Here is a 22649-nt window from a genome sequence, read left to right as displayed (position 1 = left end):
CAGCTCTCTCTACCTCATTAATAATTTCCTGAGCTTCTGGAGCTTTCCTACATTTTATATATTTGTGTAATTTGTAGCAAGTTTTGGTCACAGACAACATTCATCTGTTCTGTGCAATGTTCTGCCTCTGTTGTGATTATTATTATTTTGTAGTCTCTTTTTTGAGTTGGAGTCTCACTCTGCCACCTAGGCTGGAGTGCAGTGGCATGCTTACAGCCACCACAGCTTCGACTTGCTGAGCTCAGGTGATCCTTCCGCCTCAGCCTTCCAAGTAGCTGGAACTACAGGCACCATCACACCCAGCTAATTTTTCCTGATTTTCATGATTCTAATATGCAGCCAGAGTTGAAACTGACAGCCTAGGGTATCCCCACTCAAATGAATCCCACTGACAGGGGGTTCCCATCTGGTCACATCTTCACCAATACTTGGTGAGATTCCTGCTTGGTCTTCCCTCCCCAACATGAGAGGCAGCTGGGAGGCTGTTTTTGTAGACGAGGTCTCGCCAAGTTGCCCAGGCTGTCCTCTCACCTTGACTTCCTAGAGTACTGGAATTATAGGCATGAGTCACTATGCCCGACCTGTGGTCTCTTTATAGAGGACACTGTATTGATTCCAGTTTTAAAATTTTGAATAAAATGATAACTGGGCCAGATGTTCCCTGAAGGGTCCATGTCAGGTAGTTGCAGGACTTTGTTCATTTTCCTTATGATTGAGAATTTTTTTTTCTTGAGTTGGAGTCTCACTCCATCGCCCAGGGGCCGCTCCTGGAGTGCAGTGGCCGCTCCTGGAATTACCTGGTAAAGAGCCTCTCACCTATGGGGCTGTGGGGGGGGTCCCTTTTCTTCTCAGTCAAGGCTGGAGGCCCAGGTCAACCCTTGAGATTATCGCCAGGACTGCCACAGCTGGGCAGCTTTGTTTTCCTACCTCAGATATTCGTAGCTGAATAAACCTGGGAAAGTTTTGCTAAGATACTAATGCCCCAGGCCTTACTCCAGAAGGTTCTGACTTATCTGGTCTTTGAAAAGAGACCACAGGCCTACATGTTTTTGGTTTTCAAAGCTACTCAGGTAATTCTAATATGTAGAGTTGAAACTGACAGCCTAGGGTATCCTCGCTCAAACGAACCCCACTGACGGTGGGTTCCCACCTGGTCACATCTTCACCAATACTTGGCTTTTCCTCCCCAACATAAGAAGCAGCTGGGAGACTATTCACAAAGCAGTCTCTCACTCTAGCCCGACTAGGTGCTCCCTGCAGGGAGGCTTCTCTGTGAGCTTCTTCTAGCAGCCCCACTGCCTGCCTGTGCACTGGAAACCATGGTTACAAACAAGAGACAGTTGTGCAAATCAGGGTGTTCCTCACCCTGGAGCAGGCTTGCAGCCTCACCTGCTCTCTCATCTGCACTCTGACTCCAAGGCCTCTGCTCTCTGCTCCATTCCAAGTATTGTGTGGTTCCGTTTCAGCCTGCCTGTGCACTGGAAACCATGGTTACAAACAAGAGACAGTTGTGCAAATCAGGGTGTTTCTCACCCTGGAGCAGGCTTGCAGCCGCACCTGCTCTCCCATCTGCACTCTGACTCCAAGGCCTCTGCTCTCTGCTCCATTCCAAGTATTGTGTGGTTCCGTTTCAGCCGTCTCCTAACCCCAAGGAAAGTATGGTTTCTCTCTGCTGCCCACTCCACTTGCTGAAGGGGGAAGTCTCAAATGTACATTGCCAAGTTCTAAGCCAAAGACCTTAGGATGTCAAAGGGAAAAGTTGGGAGTCCCCAGCCCTGCCTCGGGCCTGCCTACTCGGTGTCCCAGGACATCAGGCACCAGTACTTCTAAGTGGTGCTCGGGTGACTGGTGGCAGCCAGTCACCCTCCTGGTCAGACATAAGATGAGGTTACATTCGGCGACTCCTGAGGCTGTGAACTTGCAGAAGGCTAAAACCTCCAGCCTGCCCGGCTCCCTCCTCACTGGGCAGAGCTGCAGCTGAACCCAGGCCCCTGTGTGCGCTGTGAACTGTCAAGGCCTCTTGCCACATTAGGCCCATCAGGGACTTTCATTATTTCTGCAAAACCTCTTCACTTACAAGGATGTAACCTAACCACAGCAGGGACCTCCTATCACATTCACAGGCACAGATCCTGCTCAAACTCTGGGGGAGGGGATCACACAAGGGTATGGGCCATGGGGCCATCTTAGAACTGCCTGCTACAGAGGCTTTGGGGTCCAATGAGAAGCTAGCCACAGTCACAATGAAAAACCACGAGCAGGGACCAGGATTTGCCAAAGCAAACTTGGAGAATCAGATCAAGTTTCAAGGACAGGTATCAATGAACGCATTTATTTACTGGTAAGATATAAAAACCAGGTCTCTTAAATCCCTTGATACCAAGTCCGTGTGGGTGGATACCAAGGAGAAGGAGGGGTCCCCTGCTCAGAGACTGTGTGCTCAGAGTTCTGTCCTGCTTCCCCCTGAATTCTCATCACCGGAGAGAGGCCTACTCCACAAGTGCAGGGTTGGCTCCATTTGTGTGAGACACCAAGTGCCTCCAGTGGTCCAAGCTGAGTGTGGGTGACTATGCCAGACATCACACACATGCACATACCCCCCTCTTTACAAAATATGCAGAATCTCAAGTTATCTCAAGATATGCAGAAGGATGCAAGTTTAATACCTCTAGGTTAACAGAAATGACAGGACACAGATGCTACAGGAAAATGAGAGTGGGAGGGGATAGAGGGATGCTGAAGAGCATCACAGCAAAGTATGTGACTCCGCTGGTGCCCTGACTCCTATCACCCAGAACTGCACACGGAGTAAAACGGCAACTCTGAAAGGCAAGTAGGTGGCAGCACTGCTGAGCTTAGAACGGGGCAGCGTCTGGAGGTTCGTCACAGAGTGCCAAGGACGCCTGGGCTCAGGAGTGTGGTGGCCAGCACGTGGACATCAGGAGAAGGGCTGCTCATGCTCCTCTCAACACGAGGTACAGAACTTGGTCTTGCTCCATAGCAGCACTGCACACCACTGCACCCCAGCCGGCTCCGCTCTGTCTACGGAGCACCCACCCTGCAAAGGGAATCTCAGTGGTGAGCAGACCCGGGCGGGAGCACAGTGGTGGGATCTGAGGGACAGGAGCGGGTCCCTCCTAGGCATCATGGAGATTGCTGGTGCTGAGCAACACCTTCTCCCCAGGCTTGAAGGCTGGCATGCCGAGGTAGGGGCAGCTGGCACAGCGGAATGCATCGCCCAGGTAGCACTGTTGAGAGAACAGGGAGATGAGGTCAGCATATCCCGGAGATATGAGCCAGAAGAAAGGAATTCCTAATATCTCCATGTGGCTGGAAATGGCTGAGTATGTTTGCAGGTCCAATTGGGACCCAAACACAAAGTTTTCACAATCTCTGGTTGCCTGAAAAATAGTAATCATGAAAAGTTCCTTAGGAGGCCATATTTCAATAGTCTTTTAAAAAATTATTATTTAAAAAAAATTTTTGGTGAAAATTGGGGTCTCACTGTGTTGCCAAGGCTGGTCTCAAATGCCAGGCCTCAAGCCATCCTTCTGCCTCGGCCTCCCAAGGTCCTGAAATTATAGCGTGAGCCACTGTGCCCTGCCTCATTAATTCTATATTCTAAGCAGTTCAAATCATAGCCAAGCTTGGCTAAACAACTAAATAACATCAGGTCCTACTCTGAAGTAGAAAGAAAGGGGCAAATAACAAACGACAAGAGTCTCTCCCCTGGGCATGAGAATGCCAACCTACTCTCAGGAGCTAGCATCTCTTTCCCACTGCCACCTACATGCTCTCACACACTCACTATTATGGAAACACTTTGAACAGTCAATTGCTCCAAAGTGGAGCTAGTCTCTCTGGAGGTTTTGAGAATGTTGGGTAATGACCCAGATATTTACATTTCCACAGGCTGACTTGGGTTGGGAGGTCTTCTGTTCCTTTGCCTTGTCTTTTTCCAGTTCTTCTGCGAGGCCACAGGTGCTGTGGGAAAATCAGTAGCTGATGAATGAGATTTTCCACTACCCAAAACTCCAAATCCCAACAGGGCCCACAGGAGCTCTAAGCCTTTTCTCTTTATACAAGGGTGTCATATCTCAAATGCCTATGGACCTGGCAGATTACAACACAGCAGGCTGCTGATAAGGCAGTGAGGGTGGCAAGGAATGAGGAGAAGGTGTACTCCCTGTCCACAGAGGGTGCAGGGCTCTGTCCAAAGAGGGCAGCCACTACTCAGCTTCAGCTGGCTATCAAGGAAGGAAAAGCAGACCCAGTTTGCCACATTTTCCAAATTCAAGAACAGAAAACAAACTTGTATTTTCACTTAGAATCTCCTGATTTGTAAATGCTGGCAGCTTTCACATTTACAAAAACATGGATGATTACACCTGTATGCCATCAGTTAACTTTCTACCACCTCTTCCATTCACTTACAAAGCAAATGTGAAAATACTAACACTAAAATTTCAGGTTAAGAGGATGAACTGGGCTGGGCACAGTGGCTCAGCCTGTAATCCCAGCACTTTGGGAGGCCAAGACAAGAGGATTGCCTGAGCCCAGGGGTTTGAGACCAGCCTGGGCAACTTGGTGAGACCTTGTCTCTCCAATAAATCACAAAAACACTAGCTGGGAGTGGTGGTGTGCGTCTGTAGTTCCAGCTACTTGAAAGGCTGAGGAGAAAGATTGCCTAAGCCCAGCAGGTCGAGACTGCAGTGGCCATAAGCGTGCCGCTGCACTCCAGCCTGGGCAACAAGAGTGAGTCTCCAACTCAAAAAAAAAAAGAGGATGAACTGAATGCTTATATCTAATTTTACTTTTCTCAAAACCCACCAAAACTTCAGTAAAGATGTAAAAACATCTATAGTAAAGATGTCTACAAAGACAGCTGTACAGGAGACGGAGGGGGCGTTGGCTGCACAGGTGGAACATGACCCATGTTACATCCAAAGCCTCGGGGATTTGGTTAGATTTCTAGAAGACCCTTCTCTGAGAAACCTAACGAATCCAAGAGAAAGGCCAAAGATACTGACTTTGGAGTGTCCCCCAGAAGGCCCACCCAAGGCCCCTTCAGTAAAGCCCAGTCACCAATTCCCTGTGCTCAGAGTACCCAGGGAGCTTTGTGAAATCAAGGCTCACCAGACATCTGAAGAAAGCCTGGCACAGGAATGCTGGAGCCTAAACTGAAAGAAAAGGCAACTTGGAAGAAAAAGAGTATGAAGGGAGAAAAAACTTTGAAAGAACTATCACTATCCAGCCTGGGTGACAGAGTGAGACTCCAACTCAAAAAAAATTTTAAAAAAAGAGAAAACAGAGAAGACAAAGCTCACAAACCAAATTAGAAATGGCTCCCAAGACTATGGACATGACTTTCTAGACTGAGATGGCACACTGAATGGTTACTGCAAAAGATGAAAACCACCCCTATTTAAGACATGCTAATTACAAAATGTCAAGGATAAAGAAGACTCTACAAACTTCCCCAATAGAACCAGAGCCTTATGCAAGAACTAAGGAGCAGAGGGCCTCAGATGCTCATCAGAACCACTAGAAGAAAGAAGACAACAGAACTGTCTCCAAAATTATATAAGAAAATTATTTCCAACCTAGACTTTTATCCCCAAATTACCAATCATTTATGAGTAGGAAAAAAGGCCTTTTCACACAAAGTCTAAAAAAAACAAGACAAAACTCACTTCCTAGGTATCCTTTAGTAGCTGTTCCACCAACACAAAAGAGGATGATGTGAGATGCAGGAAACAGAAAAGCTAACACAAAGCTGGGCAGGGAATCTTCAGTGGAATGGGAGTGGGGAGGGCCTCCCAGAAGAGCCGCAGACACAGTCATATGAGAGACAGACGTGTCACAGACTGCCACCATCCCAGTCCTTGCTGCCACCACAGTATGATTTTAACCCAGGACAGGCAAGCTACCCCAGATTCTGTTCTCAGCTACACTCAGCCATGTGCTGGTAGCATCTACCTTTCCCTCTACTTTCTGATGGACGCTCATCTTGCCCACAGAAGTATTCTGTTTTGATCCACTCCAGAGAGTGGATAGGGATGGGGAGCTTGGAGCAGAACAACAGAGAAGCCCACTCCTTCCCTTGGACCACATTCTGCTGGCTGCCCAGTGACTGCACCTCACCACGACCCTGCCAGATGCCCTCACTGCAGTATGCCCTTCATTTCCTACAATTCACTCAAAATGCTTCCTTCTAACTTTGTGGGAAGGAGTTCCAGTAGATCTCAAAGAAGCTGTGATCAAGCCAGGACCCCAAAGACTTTGTTCAGTTTCCCTTTTCCTGGGAGCCTTCATACGATGTGAGAATACTGAACTTATCTTACCCAGTCAGGCTTGGGCTAACTACTCAGTTCTTCACAACAAAATGACACATTGCGTGGAGACTCACACAGAGTGTAAACTATCAAACAAGCCAGGAATGGTTAACACCATCTTAGGAGGACAGTAACCTTTGTGCGAAGGGAATGAGATTCAGTTGAGGAAGCACACAGAGGCCACTTCTAGGGTACTAGTCATGTTTCTGTGAATTAGCCTGCGTAATCAGTACATGGGTGATTTTTTTTGTTTGTTTGTTTGGTTTTTTTTGAGTTGGAGTCTCACTCTGTCGCCTAGACTGGAGTGCAGTGGCCACTCCCGGCCACCGTAGCCTCGACCTGCTGGGCTCTGACAATCCTTCCACCTCCGCCTTCCAAGTAGCTGGAACTACAGGCATGCGCTACCACGCCCGGCTGATTTTTTGATTTATTGTAGAGATGAGGTCTCGCCAAGTTGCCCAGGTGGGTCTTGAACCCGCGGGCTCAGGCAATCCAGTCACCTCAGCCTCCCAAAGCGAGGGATTACAGGCTGAGCCACCGAGCCCGGCTAGGATGATTTTATTATTATTATTTTTTGAGTTGGAGTCTCACTCCATCGCCCAGGCTAGAGTGCAGTGGCACGCTCAAGGCTACCCCAGCGTCAACCTGCTGAGCTCTGGCAATCCTTCTGCCTCAGGCTTCCAAGTAGCCAGAACTATAGGCACGTGCTACCACACCTGGCTAATTTTTGATTTATTGTAAAGACGGGTCTTACCAAGTTGCCCGGGCTGGGCTCAGGCAATCTACTCACCTCGGTCTCCCAAAGTGCTGGGATTACACGCTGAGTTACCAAGTCCAGTCAATTTTATTATTCTTTAAAATGTACTTGTTTCATATACTCTACTACACACATGACACATTTCTCAATAAAACATGTTTTTAAAATAGCTCTGTGATTTACTTAAGTACCAGAAGCCGCTGGAAGTGGCATGGCAGACACCGCCCACTCTTATACTTACCAGTTCTTACAGGCTTTCCTCTTTTTCCCTTCCCCACATGAAGGAGCCCGCAGGGAAGCTGGATCTGGCTTCTTCAAATCTTCTGGATCTAGGAGCTCATCTGAGTCAATGAGATCCTGGAGTGTACGTGTACAAAGCAATTAGTGTCAAGTCATGATAATGAAAAGCTAAAGTGATCACAGTCCTGGGTGAGGACTAAACCTGACTTTTTTTCCTCCTATCCAGATTCCTAAGAGGCGGGGAGTCATGCCTGAATATTACCCTAAATGCTAAAGTTTGTTTTCCAACCTGACTCTTGCATAACAACATACAACCAATAAAGAAGAAACCAAAGGATCTTAAGGCCCTGCAAAGCCATCTCTTGGGGACTATCATACTCCAGGAACCCTGCAGGACACCTATCCATCCTCTCTGATGTCTGTCACATGTAGGACTCTACCTACATATTAACATACCTGGAGTTTTCTGCCCCTTATCTCAACAAAACATCTCTTCTACTGATGTTCAAGATTCCTTAGATAGGAACTACAAATTACCTCAAGAAATCTTTGAATCCACAGATAACCTGCAAGCCCTCATGCTTAGAAATGTTCTTCCTTCCCAGGCTGAACCAATGAAAACCTCACATGTATTGATTTATGGTTTTGGAAATTTCTGCCTCCCTAAAATTGTACATAACCAAGCCACCATTCAACATGGTGGGTACACCTCCTCAGGACCTCCTGAGGATGGGAGTTCCAGGGCCTGGTCCTCAAGTTCGGTTCAGAATAAGCCATCTTAAAATATTTTACAGCTTGGTATCTTGTGGTCAACAAGGGTAAAGAAAGCACCTGCCTTGTCCTACTCTGGGTTGATCTTCACGCCCAGCCTGACCACAGGCTCAAGAGGCCAGTAAACTGAACTATGTCCACAGAAGACGCATTAGGAAATGAAGGAATTGGGAATGAATTTACATGAGAAAAAACTAGACAGCAATGTGCTGAGACTATATACGTGGGGGGGGCGAGGGGTAGGAGGGAGCAAGCAGAGCAGAGAAGTGTTATATTTACTGGTCTGTATAAAGAGAGTCATGTGAAAAGGGAATCACATATTTTCTACATAACTACAGAGAAAAAGGCAAATAATTATACATTTGTGCAATTCTTTGTAAATGTGTGGCAATTACTCTGTAAGCTCTAGGAAAGCATGATCCACAACCTGTTTTGCATACCACCCTAACTTTGATGTAGAGGTGTGGAAATGAAGAACTGTGTTATAGACCGGGTTGATCAAAGATGGAGAGTATTCCTCCTGGGACAGTAAGCATCTAGTGATTTGCCCAAAGGGCCAATAAAAATATTTCAGCTCACAAACTCTTTTCAGGTTTACACATGCCCACAACTCTTTAATATACACACGAAGTGAGAACAAGAAAATCTTTGGAGAAGAGGGGTGTTAAAAAAAATAATTGGCTGGGTATGGTGACTCATGCCTATAATCCCAGCACTTTGGGAGGCCGAGGTGAGAAGACTGCCTGAGCTCATGGGTTTGAGAACAACCTGGGTAACTTGGTGAGACCTCATCTCTACAATAAACAATAAAAAAAATTAGCTGGGTGTGGTGGCATGTGCCTGTAGTTCCAGCTACTTGGAAGGCTAAGGTGGAAGGATCGCCTGAGCCCAGCAGGTCGAGGCTATGGTGGCTGTGAGCATGCCACTGCACTCCAGTATGGGCGACAGAGTGACTCCAACTCAAAAAATAAAATAAAATAAAATAAAATAATGCTACTAATGTGGAGTTTACTTCCTCATTTTTTGGAGACAGGGTCTCATTATGTTACCCAGCCTGGTCTTGAAGTCTTGGCCTCAAGTGATCCTCCTGCCTCAGCCTCCCCAAGTGCTAGGATTACAAGCATGAGCCACCACATCCAGCTGGCATTTTCTTCTATTTCAAAGATGTAAGTGACAGGCATTGCCCAATGCTGGGTTTTAAATGCGCTCTCATTGTAAGTCCAGAAAGGTCACTCAAAACTACAGCTGTTCACACCCAAGTGGGGCCTGGAAGAGAGCACAGTGCCAGCTCACCATGCTGTCGTCCTCCATGTCATTGGCTGAGAGGGTCCAGAGTTTGGCAGCAGCAGGGTCCACAGCAGGCTTCACTTAGTCCAATCAAGAAAGAAAAAGAGCTCCATAGAACAGTCAGAAACAAACTACAAACACACATAAGTGCTTTCTAGCATGGAAAGAACACAAGGGGCTGCAAGTCGCAGACCTGGGTTAGAGGCCCAGTCTGCTCCTGGAAGAGGCCTGACCTTAGGCCAATCATTTTATGATAGTAACAGAAGTTACCACTTGCTAAGCACGTGCTTTGTACCAGATACCATATTAAGTGTTTTCTGTACATTATCTAATTTAACCCTGCTAACAAGCTGTCATCCTAATTTTACAGCTGAGGAAACAGGTTTAGATACTTAAGTCAGTTTTGCAAGGCCACAAAGTCTAAAGCTTTTAACTCAAAGACTTCACAAATAGCAAAGCTTTAGCCACACATAAGCCTGTCACATACAAGAAAATAGGCTCTAGAGCTGCTGGTTGCAAGTTCACAGTCAGTGACAGATGTAAACCTCACACCTCCTGATTTTCTGTCTAGGTCAGAATGCAATGAAAGGCCTGAGAGCTGAGACAGGGATTCAGTGTGGGCAAATCTTCAAAGGTCCTTGAGATAAGAGCACCCTCTAGTGACGGCCATCACAACTGGATGCTCAGATCTGCAACAGGGCTGATTGCTCTTCTAAGCTATTACTACCTTCCCATTCTGGAACTTTGAATCCAAGGTTAGATCCCAAAGCATTTCTTGAAGATTCACAGTCAAAATAGTGCAGTGTGAAAGTACCAGTAAATGTCTGTAAATTTTTGCAAACATCACAGGCTACACAGTCAAAATAGTGCAGTGTGAAAGTACCAGGAAATGTCTGTACATTTTTGCAAACATCACGGCCAAGACAACTCAGGCAATAAAAAACAGTGACAGGAAGGATGAGAGTGTTGGCAGTGTGTGTGTGCACGTAAGAACATAATTTTCTGGACAGAAGAAACACAATTTTATAAGTGTCTTAGGATCCTCAAAACAGTAAAAGCTGACTTGACTGGCATAGGGGAAAAAAAACATGAAAACAGGAACAGGGTACTCTTATCCACCATGACCACTACCTGGAGGTCTTCTGAGGGTAAATGTTGTAATTCTGGGGCCTGGAAGGGCTTTGTTAACTAAACTACGTGACGCAGCCCCCTAGAATCGGGAAGCTTCAGGTGCAGAGGAGGAGCTGAGCCAGACAGTGTCCATGTATTGTTTCAGTGTTGGATCCTAACATGCCCATGATAATAATACATTAAGCATTCTTCTATTTGGAAATGACAGATATCAAAGAAGGACTAATCCTCCATTTATCACCAGTTCAATTTTTCTTACGTACTATCCCTAGGCCAGCCTTACCTGAAGAAGATGACTTCTTGGCAATAGAAAGCTTAAGCTGACTAGAAGAACCCACTTCAAAGTTTGGCTTTTTGCCTGTGATCTGAACAGACAACAGGTTGTCACTTTTATAACCCAGGTGTTCTTGTACAAACTGTACCTCTTCTGGGCTTAGGGACACTCGCTGCAGCTGAAATTCAAGATATCAAAAGGATTAGTCCAATCTCTTATAAAATGTTTTACTATGTTCACCTATACAGGAGTTACTCATTCTGGGTAGTAAGTATGTAATAGTAGAAGGAAACAGCTATTACCTCATGCCTCACATTCAGTTTCTCGCTGAGCAGAATCCTAGAGTATAACTTTTGTCATTTACTTTGAGTCTACCCTTTGGAAAGTTTTAAAGTATTTATCAAATGTTAGGGACAAGGCATTATGTTAGTCATTGTGGGGGCTGTAATGACTATGATTATGAAGATGAATTAGACATGGTCCTGTTGTATAACAGGTCAGCATGCTCACAATAAAGGTAGTAGAAATCTCTATCTCAAGAGAGAAGAGGAAGGGAAATCCTTCCTATGCTCCTTGGGATGAAGTGGTAGGTAGTAAAGATAGAAAAAGTAGGTCAGGATGCCACCTCTATGTGGAATAATTATAGACTGGTTAAATAAATCATAGTCCACCTATTACATGGAAAGCTGTTACATCATTAGTAAGGATGAAGGAAAATACACGGAAGCACATAAGTGTCTGCAGTATCTGAGAGTGGGAAAAAAGGTGGTGACTGAACAACATAAACATTTGATCATTAAAAAATATGTATGTGCATGTATGCTTGTAAATACATAGGAAAAGGTCTCAACAGATGCACAAAAGTGCACTGGTGGCTTCCTCTAGGAGGGAAGTGTGAACAAGGACTGGGACATCACTTTATATTCTACGTCCTTCAGAATAAATTGAATTTTTACAATAATTCCTTATTTTAGAATCAAACACACAGAAAAACCTTAAACTAAAAGAAAAAGGGTCGGCATAAAGAAACTAAGGTCCTTGACCATATAACAAATGTGGTGTAACAACTGCCATGGTATAACATTTACCTCTCCCATAACCAAAAAAATTGTAGGCCGCCACCATTGCAACCGTTGCCTTACTAAACTCTGGTGTGGCCATGTCCTCTTTGAGCTATGTCCTCTTTGAGCTGTCCATGCTTCCTGGCTTTGACTACCTCCCCTACCCTGGGGAAGTGAATCTCCTCTTTCTCTAATTTACTTTCTAAATAAACTATATTTTCTAATGATAAAAAAAAAAAAGAAAATTGTAACACTGGAGAAGAATGGAGAAATAGAAACACCTGTTAAATATCTCCAATTAATTGCCAGAAATGGGATTTCTCCCCCACAACCTACTCTAGCATTCCACCAAAAACGTGAGGCAGGTCCCGGGTGGCTGGTCCCGAGGTTTCACCCGGGCATAGGATTTGGGTCTACTGAGATGGGTGTTGCAAATAGGACAGCTGCTGCTCTCCCTGTCTCAGTTGTCACTGTCACTAAACCAGCACTGAGGAGACCAGAACAAGCCCCAACCCACATAGACCCAAGCTGAGTCTCTTCAAAGGAGATTTATTCCCAGAGGTCTTGTCCTTCGAGGCATCACATATCTCACATGGGTAGTACCTCTTGTTTCCTAGTTCTAAGTAATACTGATCACCTCACCCGCAGGACTGTCATTTCCCTGATTGTTCTGACAAGGAGACTCAGGGGTTTGGTCACCTAAGGTTTAAATTACTAGCAAAGAAGGTTATCTACAAACATACCTCTTTTACTTCCACAAGACCAGAAAGAGTCAGGGCAGAACACAGCTTAGATGCTGTCTTCACTTTGCAATTGTTAACTGCCAAGAAAAAAAATCTCAATTAATAGCTTTAGGCCAAAGCAGGAAAAATAATAAAGACTCAAATCCTATGTGGGTCAGCACACATTCAAACAATAATGGCCTTTTGTTTAATGTAGAGATGGTCCCTGACTTACAATAGTTGTACTTACAATTTTTCTGACTTTATGACAGCGTGAAAGCAATACACATTAAGAAGTAACCATACTTCAGCACAGATTCAATAAATTACATGAGATATTCAGCACTTTATTATAAAATAGGCCTTGTGTTAGATGATTTTGCCCAATTATAGGCTAATGTTCTGTTCTGAGCATATTTAAAGTAGGCTAGGCTAATCTATGATTTTTGGTAGGTTAGATATGTTCAACTTATTTTTTACCTATGGTATTTTCAACTTAATGGTGGGTTTATTGGGATGTAGCCCCATCTTAAGTTGAGAAGCACCTGTATGTATATTTTAGTGATAGCATTTTAATTTGACAAATCCTTTTGGTTGTTCAAAGTACTCTTACCTATGCTCTTAAATGTTATAATTCCACTGTTATTGCTTCTTATCACGCTCTGCTTCTGGGAAACCCCTTCCAGGGGTTGTGGGATAATGACTGTGAAAGAAGCTTATAAACTGCCAAGGGCATAGATAGTCAAGTATTCTCTCTGTATAGTCCTTTTTTTTTTCTGAGTTGGAGTCTCACTCTGTTGCCCAGACTGGAGTGCAGTGGTATGCTCCCGGCCACCGCAGCCTTGACCTGCTGGGCTCCAGCAATCCTTCCGCCTCAGTCTTCCAAGTAGCTGGAACTATAGGCACACACTACCATGCCCGGCTAGTTTTTGCTTTATTGTAGAGACAAGGTCTCGCCAAGTTGCCCGGACGGGTCACGAACCTGCGGGCTCAGACAATCCACTCGCCTCGGCCTCCCAAAGTGCTGGGATTACAGACTGAGCCATAGAGCCCAGACTCTGTACAGTTCTTATAGAGACACTGTGTTTAGTCACCCAAGGAAATAAAACAAAAGGCTGTATTTTCACATAAACAAACGAACATCTTTATACATTTCAAAATACTTTCATTTCTATCATCTTTTTTTTGAGTTGGAGTCTCACTCTGTCTCCCAGACTGGAGTGCAGTGGCATGCTCTCAGCCACCGCAGCCTCGACCTGCTGGGCTCCAGTGATCCTCCCGCCTCAGCCTTCCAAGTAGCTGGAACTACAGGCGCGCACTACCACGCCCAGCTAATTTTTTTATTTATTATAGAGATGAGGTCTCGCCAAGTTGCCCAGGTGGGTCTTGAACCCGCGGGCTCAGGCAATCCACTCACCTCAGTCTCCCAAGGCTTGGGATTACAGGCTGAGCCACCGAGCCCGGCCATTTCTATCATCTTATTTGATGAAATAAATCACGTTTTGATGGAAAATCTAGTGAAAAATGCTAAAAAAACAATTAAAAATTGAATCACTTTGACAGCTACACCACTGAGCAAAAAAGAGGTTTTTATTTCCTGGACATTGTTATTAATTTCACATGAATCAAAAATTATCTCATCCCTCCCAGACTTCAGCCATTATTTTAAAACTTTTTAGCCTGAAATAACTATAGGTTCATGGGAAGCTGGGAAAAAAAATGCTCAGAGAAGCCCATGAACCCTTCATCTCATCTCCCCCCATGGCAATATCTTATGTGAGTACAATCAGGGCAATATGAAGACCAAGAAATTGATACTGAGAGTCCACAGCACTTATCCAGATTTTACCAGTTTTATGTGCACTCATTTGTGTGTATGTGTGGCTCTATGCAATTTTATCATGTGTAGATCTGTGTAACGACCAACGCAATCAGGACACAGAATTGTTCCATCACTCCAAGGAACCCTTATACTACCCCTTTACAGCCACATGCACCCTCTTCCTCCCATTTTTTATTTTTAAAAAAATAGTTTATTTATGGGTATTCTGCTTAATCTCCAAACATGTAGAGATGTATTAACTGTCTTTCTTTCTCCCCCCCCCCTTTTATTTTAAAGATGTGGGGTATAAGTCAAGATTAGGTACATAAGTGGTCTATGTACAGGGGAGGTTTGGGCCTCCCACTGGTCCTCATTTTGCCTGGTTTAGGAATAGGTACCCTTAATGATGTTGAATCTTAGAGCTTGAAGACCAAAATGTGGTACCTCGTTCCCATTTCTAACCTCTGGTAACCACTAAGCTGATCTTCACCACTATAATTCTGTTATTTCAAGAATATGATTACAGCCAGGCTCGGTGGCTCAGCCTGTAATCCCGCACCTTTGGGAGGCTGAGGTGAGTGGATTGCCTGAGCCCGCGGGTTCGAGACCCACCTGGGCAACTTGGCAAGACCTCACCTCCACAATAAATCAAAAAATTAGCTGGGTGTGGTAGCGCGCGCCTGTAGTTCCAGCTCCTTGGAAGGCTGAGGCAGAAGGATCGCTGGAGCCCAGCAGGTTGAGGCTGCAGTGGCCGGGAGCGGCCACTGCACTCCAGTCTGGGCAACAGAGTGAGACTCCAACTAAAAAAAAAAATTAGAATCATACAGCACTGAACCTCTTGAGATTGGCTTTTTCATTTGGCATTCTTTCCTTGAGATCAATGCAAGCTAATGCACATAGAGCCAGCTTGCTCCTTTTTATTATTGCCTCGTTTACCATGTTATGAACATACCAAAGTTTAACCACTCACCTGCAGAAGGACCCATTTTTAGATGGCAGTTTCCTTCTATTTTATTACATAATGGGTTAGCCAAAGATCACAATTTCTTCAGATTTGCGGCTTTAGATTTTAACAATATTTATATCCCCAAGGAGAAGGTCTGCCATAGGAATATTGACCTCCAAATCATAGCTTCTGCTCAGAGGGAGGTAGCCAGCACACTCAAAAGACTCAAACCTGTCAAATCCAACTTTCAAGTGAAGACTGCCTTACCTACAGTTGTTTCTATTGGCTCTTTCAGAATAAGACATCCACCAGGCCGAAGGATCCGGGCCATCTCAGCCAAAACCTCAGCACTGTGCAGAGTGGTGCTTCCCGGGATGATACCCGACAAAATAATGTCAAAACTGGATTCTTTGTGGGCAGCTGAAAGGGAGACTTTAATCAGCAATCACCTGACCTGAGGCAATCCCCAATCCCTCCCAAGCTCTCCAAAGGATACTGGCCTTGCCCTGGGAGAGTGAACACCGAGGTATTCATTCAAAAAGCTGGATGAAGAATAAGCTTTAAAAAAAAAAAAATGTTGAATGGCTGGACATGATAGCTCATGTCTGGAGTCCTAGCACTTTGGGAGGCTGAGACAGGAGGATCACCTGTGGTCAGGAGTTTGAGACCAGCATGGGCAAGATAGTGAGACCCTGTCTCTACTAAAAATTAAAGAAAAAAAAAGATCAAGTATGGTGGCATGTGCCTTTTAGTTTTAGCTACCCAGGAGGCAGAAGGATCACTTATCACTTGAGCCCAGGAGTTCAAGGTTGCAGTGAACTATCATCATATCACTGCCAGGGTGACAGAGCCAGACCTAGTCTCTTAAAAAATAAAAAAGTAGAGGCCAGGCACAGTGGTTTTCACCTGTAATCCCAGCACTTTGGGAGGTGGAAACAAGAGGATTGCCTGAGCCCAGAGGTTCAAAATCAGCCTGGGCAACTTGGCAAGACTACATCTCTACATTAAATCAAAAAATTAGTCAGGTATGGTGGAGCTTGCCTGTGGTTCCAGTTACTTGGAAGGCCGGAGGTGGAAGGATTGCCTGAGACTAACAGGTTGAGGTTGTGGTGGCCATGAGTGTGCCACTGCACTTCAGCTTCAGCTTGGGTGACAGAGTGAGACTTCAACTCAAAAAAAAAAAAAGGAACAGCTACTAAGAAACAAGAACATACAGCTGGGCATTCCAGTCTGGGCAACATAGTGAGAACCTTTATCTCTAAAAAAAAAAAAATTTTTGTTTTGTGTTTTTTTGAGTTGGAATCTCACTCTGTCGCCCAGGCTGGAGTGCAGTAGCACACTCATGGCCACCCCAGCGTCAACTTGCTGGGCTCTGGTGATCCTTCTGCCTCAGCCCTCCAAGTAGCTGGAACTACAGGCGCGTGCTACCACACCCAGCTAATTTTTTATTTATTGTAGAGACGAGGTCTCACCAAGTTGCCCAGATCGGTCTCGAACCCACAGGCTCAGGCAATCCACACGTCTCGGCCTCCCAAAGTGCTGGGATTACAGGCTGAGCCACCAAGCCCATTCAAAAATGTTTTTTTAAAATTAGCCAGTTATTTGGGAGGCTGAGACAGGAGGGTCACTTGAGCCCAGGAGTTTGAGGTCACAGTGACCCATGGTTGCGCCACTGCACTCCAGTCCGGGCAACAGAGAAAGACCTTATTTCTTGAAGAAAAAAAAAAACCTAACAGAAATAATCAACTACACTCCCAAGTTCACTACAGCTCAACTGAAAACAACAGGGTGACTAGGCACTACTATCACATGCCACCCAAAACAAAAACTCAGGTATCAAGGAACCATAGCAACACAGCACTACCACCAAAACCCCTCAGCCCCATAAAGACAACATGGGTGGGTACTTACACTGCAACAGCTGGTTGATGTTTTCCACAGACACTCGGCCCTCGTTGCCAGTTAACACTTGAAGCTTATCCACCAGATCTTTCAGGGCCTCTACTGGGCATGACTTATCCCAGACCACTGCCACCAACTGGCCAGCTGAGATCCCAAAATTAGCCATCCCTGTAGTGCTGATGGACCGTAAACTACGGGCCAAAAGAGAATCAAAAGTGAGCAGAGACAAAAGCGCAATGTAACCCACGGGGTATCACTAAAGGCGATTAGAATTACAGCCTACTTCTGACCTCCCACTAGGGAACACTGATAGCGTTAGAAATCTTACTGTAGGTGCTATGGAGTCTGAATAGAGGAACCCCCTTATCTCAAGGCTTCATAACCTCAACATACCCAAGAAAGCAGTTAGCTTCCTTGGTGAGAATCCTGACAGGCAGAAAGATTACTTCCTCTTTGATTTGGGACAACTCAGCTTGAGTGGAATATAAAACACACAGGATATCAATCAGGCAAAGTGTGACTCAGCAAGGAAGGCAAATCAATTGGCAGACATAACCCAATCACAAGCTTAAAGTTTTTAAAAATAGAGACAACACATTTGAAATTTGCAAACTGAACACTGGTATTTTCTCTTTCACCAAAATAAGAAAATTCAATTTCACTGAATCTACAGTGACCAAGAATATCCATTATATATTTAACATTTACTATTAGTCAGCCATTCAAAGAACCTTACATACATCATCTAAAATGAACCTCAGAATGGCCTCAAACTAGGTATTATTACCATTTTACAACCAGGAAACTAAGGCAATTGACTTTGTCCAAGTCACATAAACAGTAAGCACTATATAGCTAATATAAGAGCTGGGATTTAAACTAAATCCATGTGACTGCAAAGCCCACGCTTTAAATCTATGGAAATTTCCCCTGTGGGTCACCTTTCTCTTCCACCTGATACTTAAGTGAGTATACAATATGCTCACAATGAAATCGGGTCAAGAGATAGCACTCTACTCAGTTCTTCCTTTCTTTCTTAAACATTAATGAAACCACTTTACGATTTAAAAAGCCCAAACAAATGAAACAAAGACAGAAGCTGCAGTAGAGGTGTCAAGGCTGTATTGGTCTTATGCTGAATGCTTTGACTTCTGCAGAGGTAGCAAAATCAGTGATAGTTATGCTGCCAGACACTCGGGGACTGAATGTAAGTTGTCACTACACTTTTGCTTCTTCAAAACAGTTCACTTCAAAAAATTTTCCTCTTTGTCCACAAAACATGCCCAAGATGTTAAATACTTGAGCATTAAATACTACAACACGTTGTCACTCATTTTCTTCTTTTTCTTTTATTTTTTAGAGACAGGATCCCAATTTGTCTCCCAGGTTGGAGTGCACAGGTGTGATCAAAGTTTGAACCTCTGGGCTCAAGAGATCATCCCACCTCACCATCCTGAGTAGCTAATTTTATTTTATTTTATTTTCTGTGGAGATGAGGTCTCACTATGTTGCCTAGGCTGGTAGTGAACTTCTGGGCTCAAAGCAATCCTCATGCCTGGGCCTCTAAAAGTGCTGGGATTACAGGCATGAGCTACCACACCTGGCCTGTCATTCATTTTCTAAAGGAGTTACTAAAAGTTTTATTTTTTTAGAGCAAAATCAAAACTCCTTAGCCTTCTGGATCCAGGTCCTCTATAATCTGACTCCTCCTGTCTCTCCCAAGACTCCAAAGTGAAGTTCTCCTTACTCTATGAAAACTCTGCATTTTCCCTCCACCAAGCCTTTTATCTTGCTCTTTCCAATGCCTACCCTTTATTGTCCTGACTGGACTGCAAGCCCTCTTAAAAGGATGCCAAGTGTTATCAGACAAGTAAGATTATTTAGTCACTTAATTTTGGTTTTTAAATTCCTCAAAAGTGCACAATCAAGAACTGAAACTTTTAAGCTTTTAACTGTCACATGATGTTAAGGAAGAACTCTTGCAAACTTTAAGGTGAATAACTTGAGATCAATCTCTCAATTAAGAACCAGCCAGGGAAGAGAAGAGTATGGATTGCTGGGCTTTAAGTTACAAGAAAGAAATCATCTGTTTCTAGAATGATGTTGGAACAGGTTCTTTCTCGGAACAAAGAGATGACAAGAACTCTGCCCACCACTCACTACTATAACCTTGTAGTGTACTCACAGAAAAACCCTCAGGAAGGAAACAAGGAGCAAGTTACTTATTAGCTAGAGAGATACAAAAAGCCACATGTCTAGGCCTTTTCAGGAACATTTACAACAGTTTTATAGGACACAGGTTTTGAGCCCAGATGAACTGAGGTCCTACCTACCACTGGATTTTTTTGTTTGTTTTTGAGTTGGAGTCTTTGTAACCCAGGCTGGAGTGCAGTGGCACACTCACAGCCACTGCAACCTCCCCTGCTGGGCTCAGGTGATCCTTCCACCTCAGCCTTCTAAGTAGCTGGAACTACAGGTGTGTACCACCATATCTGGCTAATTTTTTGATTATACAGGTGTCTCACCAAGTTGCCCAGTCTGGTCTTAAACACCAGGGCTCAGGCAGTCCTCTTGCCTCTACCTCCCAAAGTGTTGGGATTACAGGCATGAGCCACAACACCCAGCTACTACTGGATCTTACTGGGTACATGACCATGGGTAAGTTATTAGCCTCTTTGAGTCCATTTTCTCATCAATAAAGTTGGTATAATAACCTCTTATTTCTCAAGGCTAATGTAAGAAGTCAATGAGAAGATATAACATGTAAGGCACTCAGCAGGGTTTGGTACATGGAGCTCAATCTAATGTTCTAAGAGAACTCTGAGCACCCACTTCTCAGTGACTGGTTTACTTCCTTTGCTTCAAATATACCTATAAAATCCTGTTTCTCCTTCACCAGGCCTGCCAGGAGGCCTCTCCAGGGAATGATGTGAGCTCCGTTTTCATTGCTAGAATTACACGGTATAAGATCACACTCCACGACAGACATCTTGGGCAGTACTCCAGTGGGACTGTGTCAGTTAGAAGAATGAAGAATGATTTGCATTCCATATCCCCCAAAACAAGTCCTGTGGCAAGAGGGAGCTTATAAAATACATATATTAAACATTAACCCCCAAAAGACAGACACAATCATTACTTTTAGTCAGCATTTTCCAGATAAAATAGGAGATGATGTTCTTTAAGATATCTAAAAGCCAGAATGGGATAGTGTTCATCATCAGTTTTGTGTTATTGTTGTGAATCTGTCTTAAAAAAAAAAACCAATAATAATAATAAGGAAAAACGTCAGGCACCTAAGCCAACATATTTGGAAGCGGTGACTCAGGGTCCAGTTTCATAACAAAAGGTGTTGTCAGTCACGTCCTTGAGCTTGTTAGCTATCTCTCCATCTCTGACTGCTGCATACACATGACTATGGCTTTCCTACAATGTTGTTTGCAGGCAGGAATAGCATATGTCTGAGAATAACCTCTGGGGATGCACTTATCTATTCTTAAGGTACCTAGCAAGCACCAAATCTTGAGGCCTTAGGTCCCTCTTAAGGGTGAAGGGCCAAAAGAAAAAAGTAAGACTGATATTTGGACTTCAGTTCAAGGAATTCTTTTAAGTCAGATGCATAAAAGATTCAGAGAATACTGGCAATAATCAGAAAGTAAAATGTTAATTGAAAGCCGGGCTCAGTGGCTCAGCCTGTAATCCCCCGCCTTTGGGAGGCTGAGGTGAGTGGATTGCCTGAGCCCCGGGTTCGAGACCCGCCTGGGCAGCAAGACCTCATCTCTACAGTAAATCAAAAAATCAGCCAGGCATGGAGCGCATGCCTGTAATTCTGGCTACTTGGAAGGCTGAGGCGGAAGGATCGCCGGAGCCCAGCAGGTCGAGGCTGCGGTGGCCGGGAGCGGCCACTGCACTCCAGTCTGGGCGACAGAGTGAGACTCCAACTCAAAAAAAAAAAATGTTAATTAAAATTAACAGACCAAAGCTTGAGTGCACACAGAGACAGAGATGAAGTTCTTTTAAACTTCATCTTTTGAAGTGAGAATCAACAAGGAAACAGGAAACTCAAGAGGAAAAGGAAGAGAAGACTATGCCTTCAAGAATTTGGTGTATTGGGAATGAAAGATCTCAGAAAGGACACCCAAGGGTCAGTTTCCACAGGAAAGGCCCATTCAAAGATGGGTGGACAGGACTCAAAGACACAAAACCTCATGGAGGGACTAGTAATGCCTTACCAAAATCCAGAGATATGGATCTGAAATGTTCACATTTGGGGAGAGTTTTTGGCTTAGGAAGTCTTCCCCTACACCAGTGTAGGGTGGGGGTGAGAATGGAGTGGGCGAGATGTTCTAAAAAGACTAGAGAAGGGGTGCGGGTGTGCACAACACAACTGCAGATACAAAGATGGGGTCTAGCTGCAAAAGCACAAAACGGATAGAATTACACATTCCTGGTGGTCAGTTACCCCTAACCCCAAACCCATTCGCTTTTGCCCATCCAGCCTTCCCTGGAGACGCCCCAGCTCTGCAATCACACTTCTGCTCAGCGACTAGGTCATGACCTCCCCAAGCTACCAGAGCTGGGGACTTAGGTCATGTCAGAATGAAGGACACCAGCCTCTCCCAAACGTGCGGATTCTGTAGATCAGAGGGCACTGGCTAGGAGACCTCTGGGCCCCTCCCAGGCGCGCGGACCCAACTCTCAGAGAGAAAGATCCGAGATCCGACTTTGAACACGCACCCTTCCCATCTGGCAAGTCTGGGAAATACTCAACTATATCAATTCAACACCTTGGGGGTTCAGCCAAGTCACAGGGTCAAAACTGTCATCTGTGGGCTCCCGTACCCCAAGCTTTCGTGCTGTGCTGCCAATTGCCTCTGTGACCGAAACTTCGTGAGGACTGAGGCCCCAAGGTCACAACAGCTGGCTGATGGAGCACCCAGTTCTCCGGAACCCCAGCCCGGGCGCTTCCCCCTCAGTACAGGGCGCAGGGCCCGAGGGAGCCTGGCAGGGGTCGTCCTGCTCAGGGGCCCAGGGCAGGTACGGCCGGCTTCCCGGGCATTATCCCACCAGGGCTCCCAGCGGGACGGCCTCGGCTGCGTTCCCACGAGGGGCAGGGGTGGGAACAGAAAACGGGAGGATGTGGGGCCGAGGGTGGGCCGGGAGGGGACAGCTGGGGGAAGTCAGGCTCTCGGCGAACGCGGACCGCTCTCACCTACCGCCTAGGTTCGCTCCGGGTTTCTCCGCAACCGCCGGCTCGCGCCTCGCGCCTCTCGCGAGAGGAGAGCGCTCCGCGGCGTGGCCACTTCCGCCCTCTCGCGCCGCGGTCCCGACGCTGCTCGTCGCGTCGCCGTCGGCGCCGTGCCCGTTTCCAAGATGGCGGCGGCGGCGGCGGCGGCCGTGT

At 45.4% G+C, this 22649-nt stretch overlaps 1 protein-coding gene across 3 annotated transcripts; it reads right to left on the bottom strand.

The window, feature by feature from the left end:
• Nucleotides 1–2629: 2629 nt before the first annotated feature.
• Nucleotides 2630–22493, bottom strand: CIAPIN1 (cytokine induced apoptosis inhibitor 1). Of its 3 annotated transcripts, XM_008068027.1 has the most exons (9): nt 22465–22493; nt 17258–17439; nt 15614–15766; nt 12600–12676; nt 10805–10973; nt 9397–9470; nt 7334–7449; nt 3903–3984; nt 2630–3248 (listed from the first exon to the last, which is right to left on the bottom strand). In XM_008068027.1, the coding sequence occupies exons 2-9, from the start codon at nt 17412–17414 to the stop codon at nt 3138–3140; spliced, it is 939 nt and encodes a 312-aa protein (XP_008066218.1). In that variant the 5' UTR covers nt 17415–17439; nt 22465–22493; the 3' UTR covers nt 2630–3137. The 3 variants fall into 3 exon arrangements, with proteins under 3 accessions (XP_008066218.1, XP_021573218.1, XP_021573219.1); XM_021717543.1 differs by lacking the exon at nt 22465–22493 and having other exon boundaries at nt 2630–3242; nt 3899–3984; nt 17258–17466; XM_021717544.1 differs by lacking the exons at nt 7334–7449; nt 22465–22493 and having other exon boundaries at nt 17258–17466.
• Between the last annotated feature and the right edge of the window lie 156 nt (nt 22494–22649).

Source organism: Carlito syrichta, unplaced genomic scaffold, assembly GCF_000164805.1.
Source record: "Carlito syrichta isolate Samal-C Ts95f unplaced genomic scaffold, Tarsius_syrichta-2.0.1 Scaffold309854, whole genome shotgun sequence".
Lineage (NCBI taxonomy): Eukaryota > Metazoa > Chordata > Mammalia > Primates > Tarsiidae > Carlito > Carlito syrichta.
The sequence above is the reverse complement of the archived record's forward strand: the minus strand, read 5'-3'. Positions and strand labels throughout refer to the sequence as shown.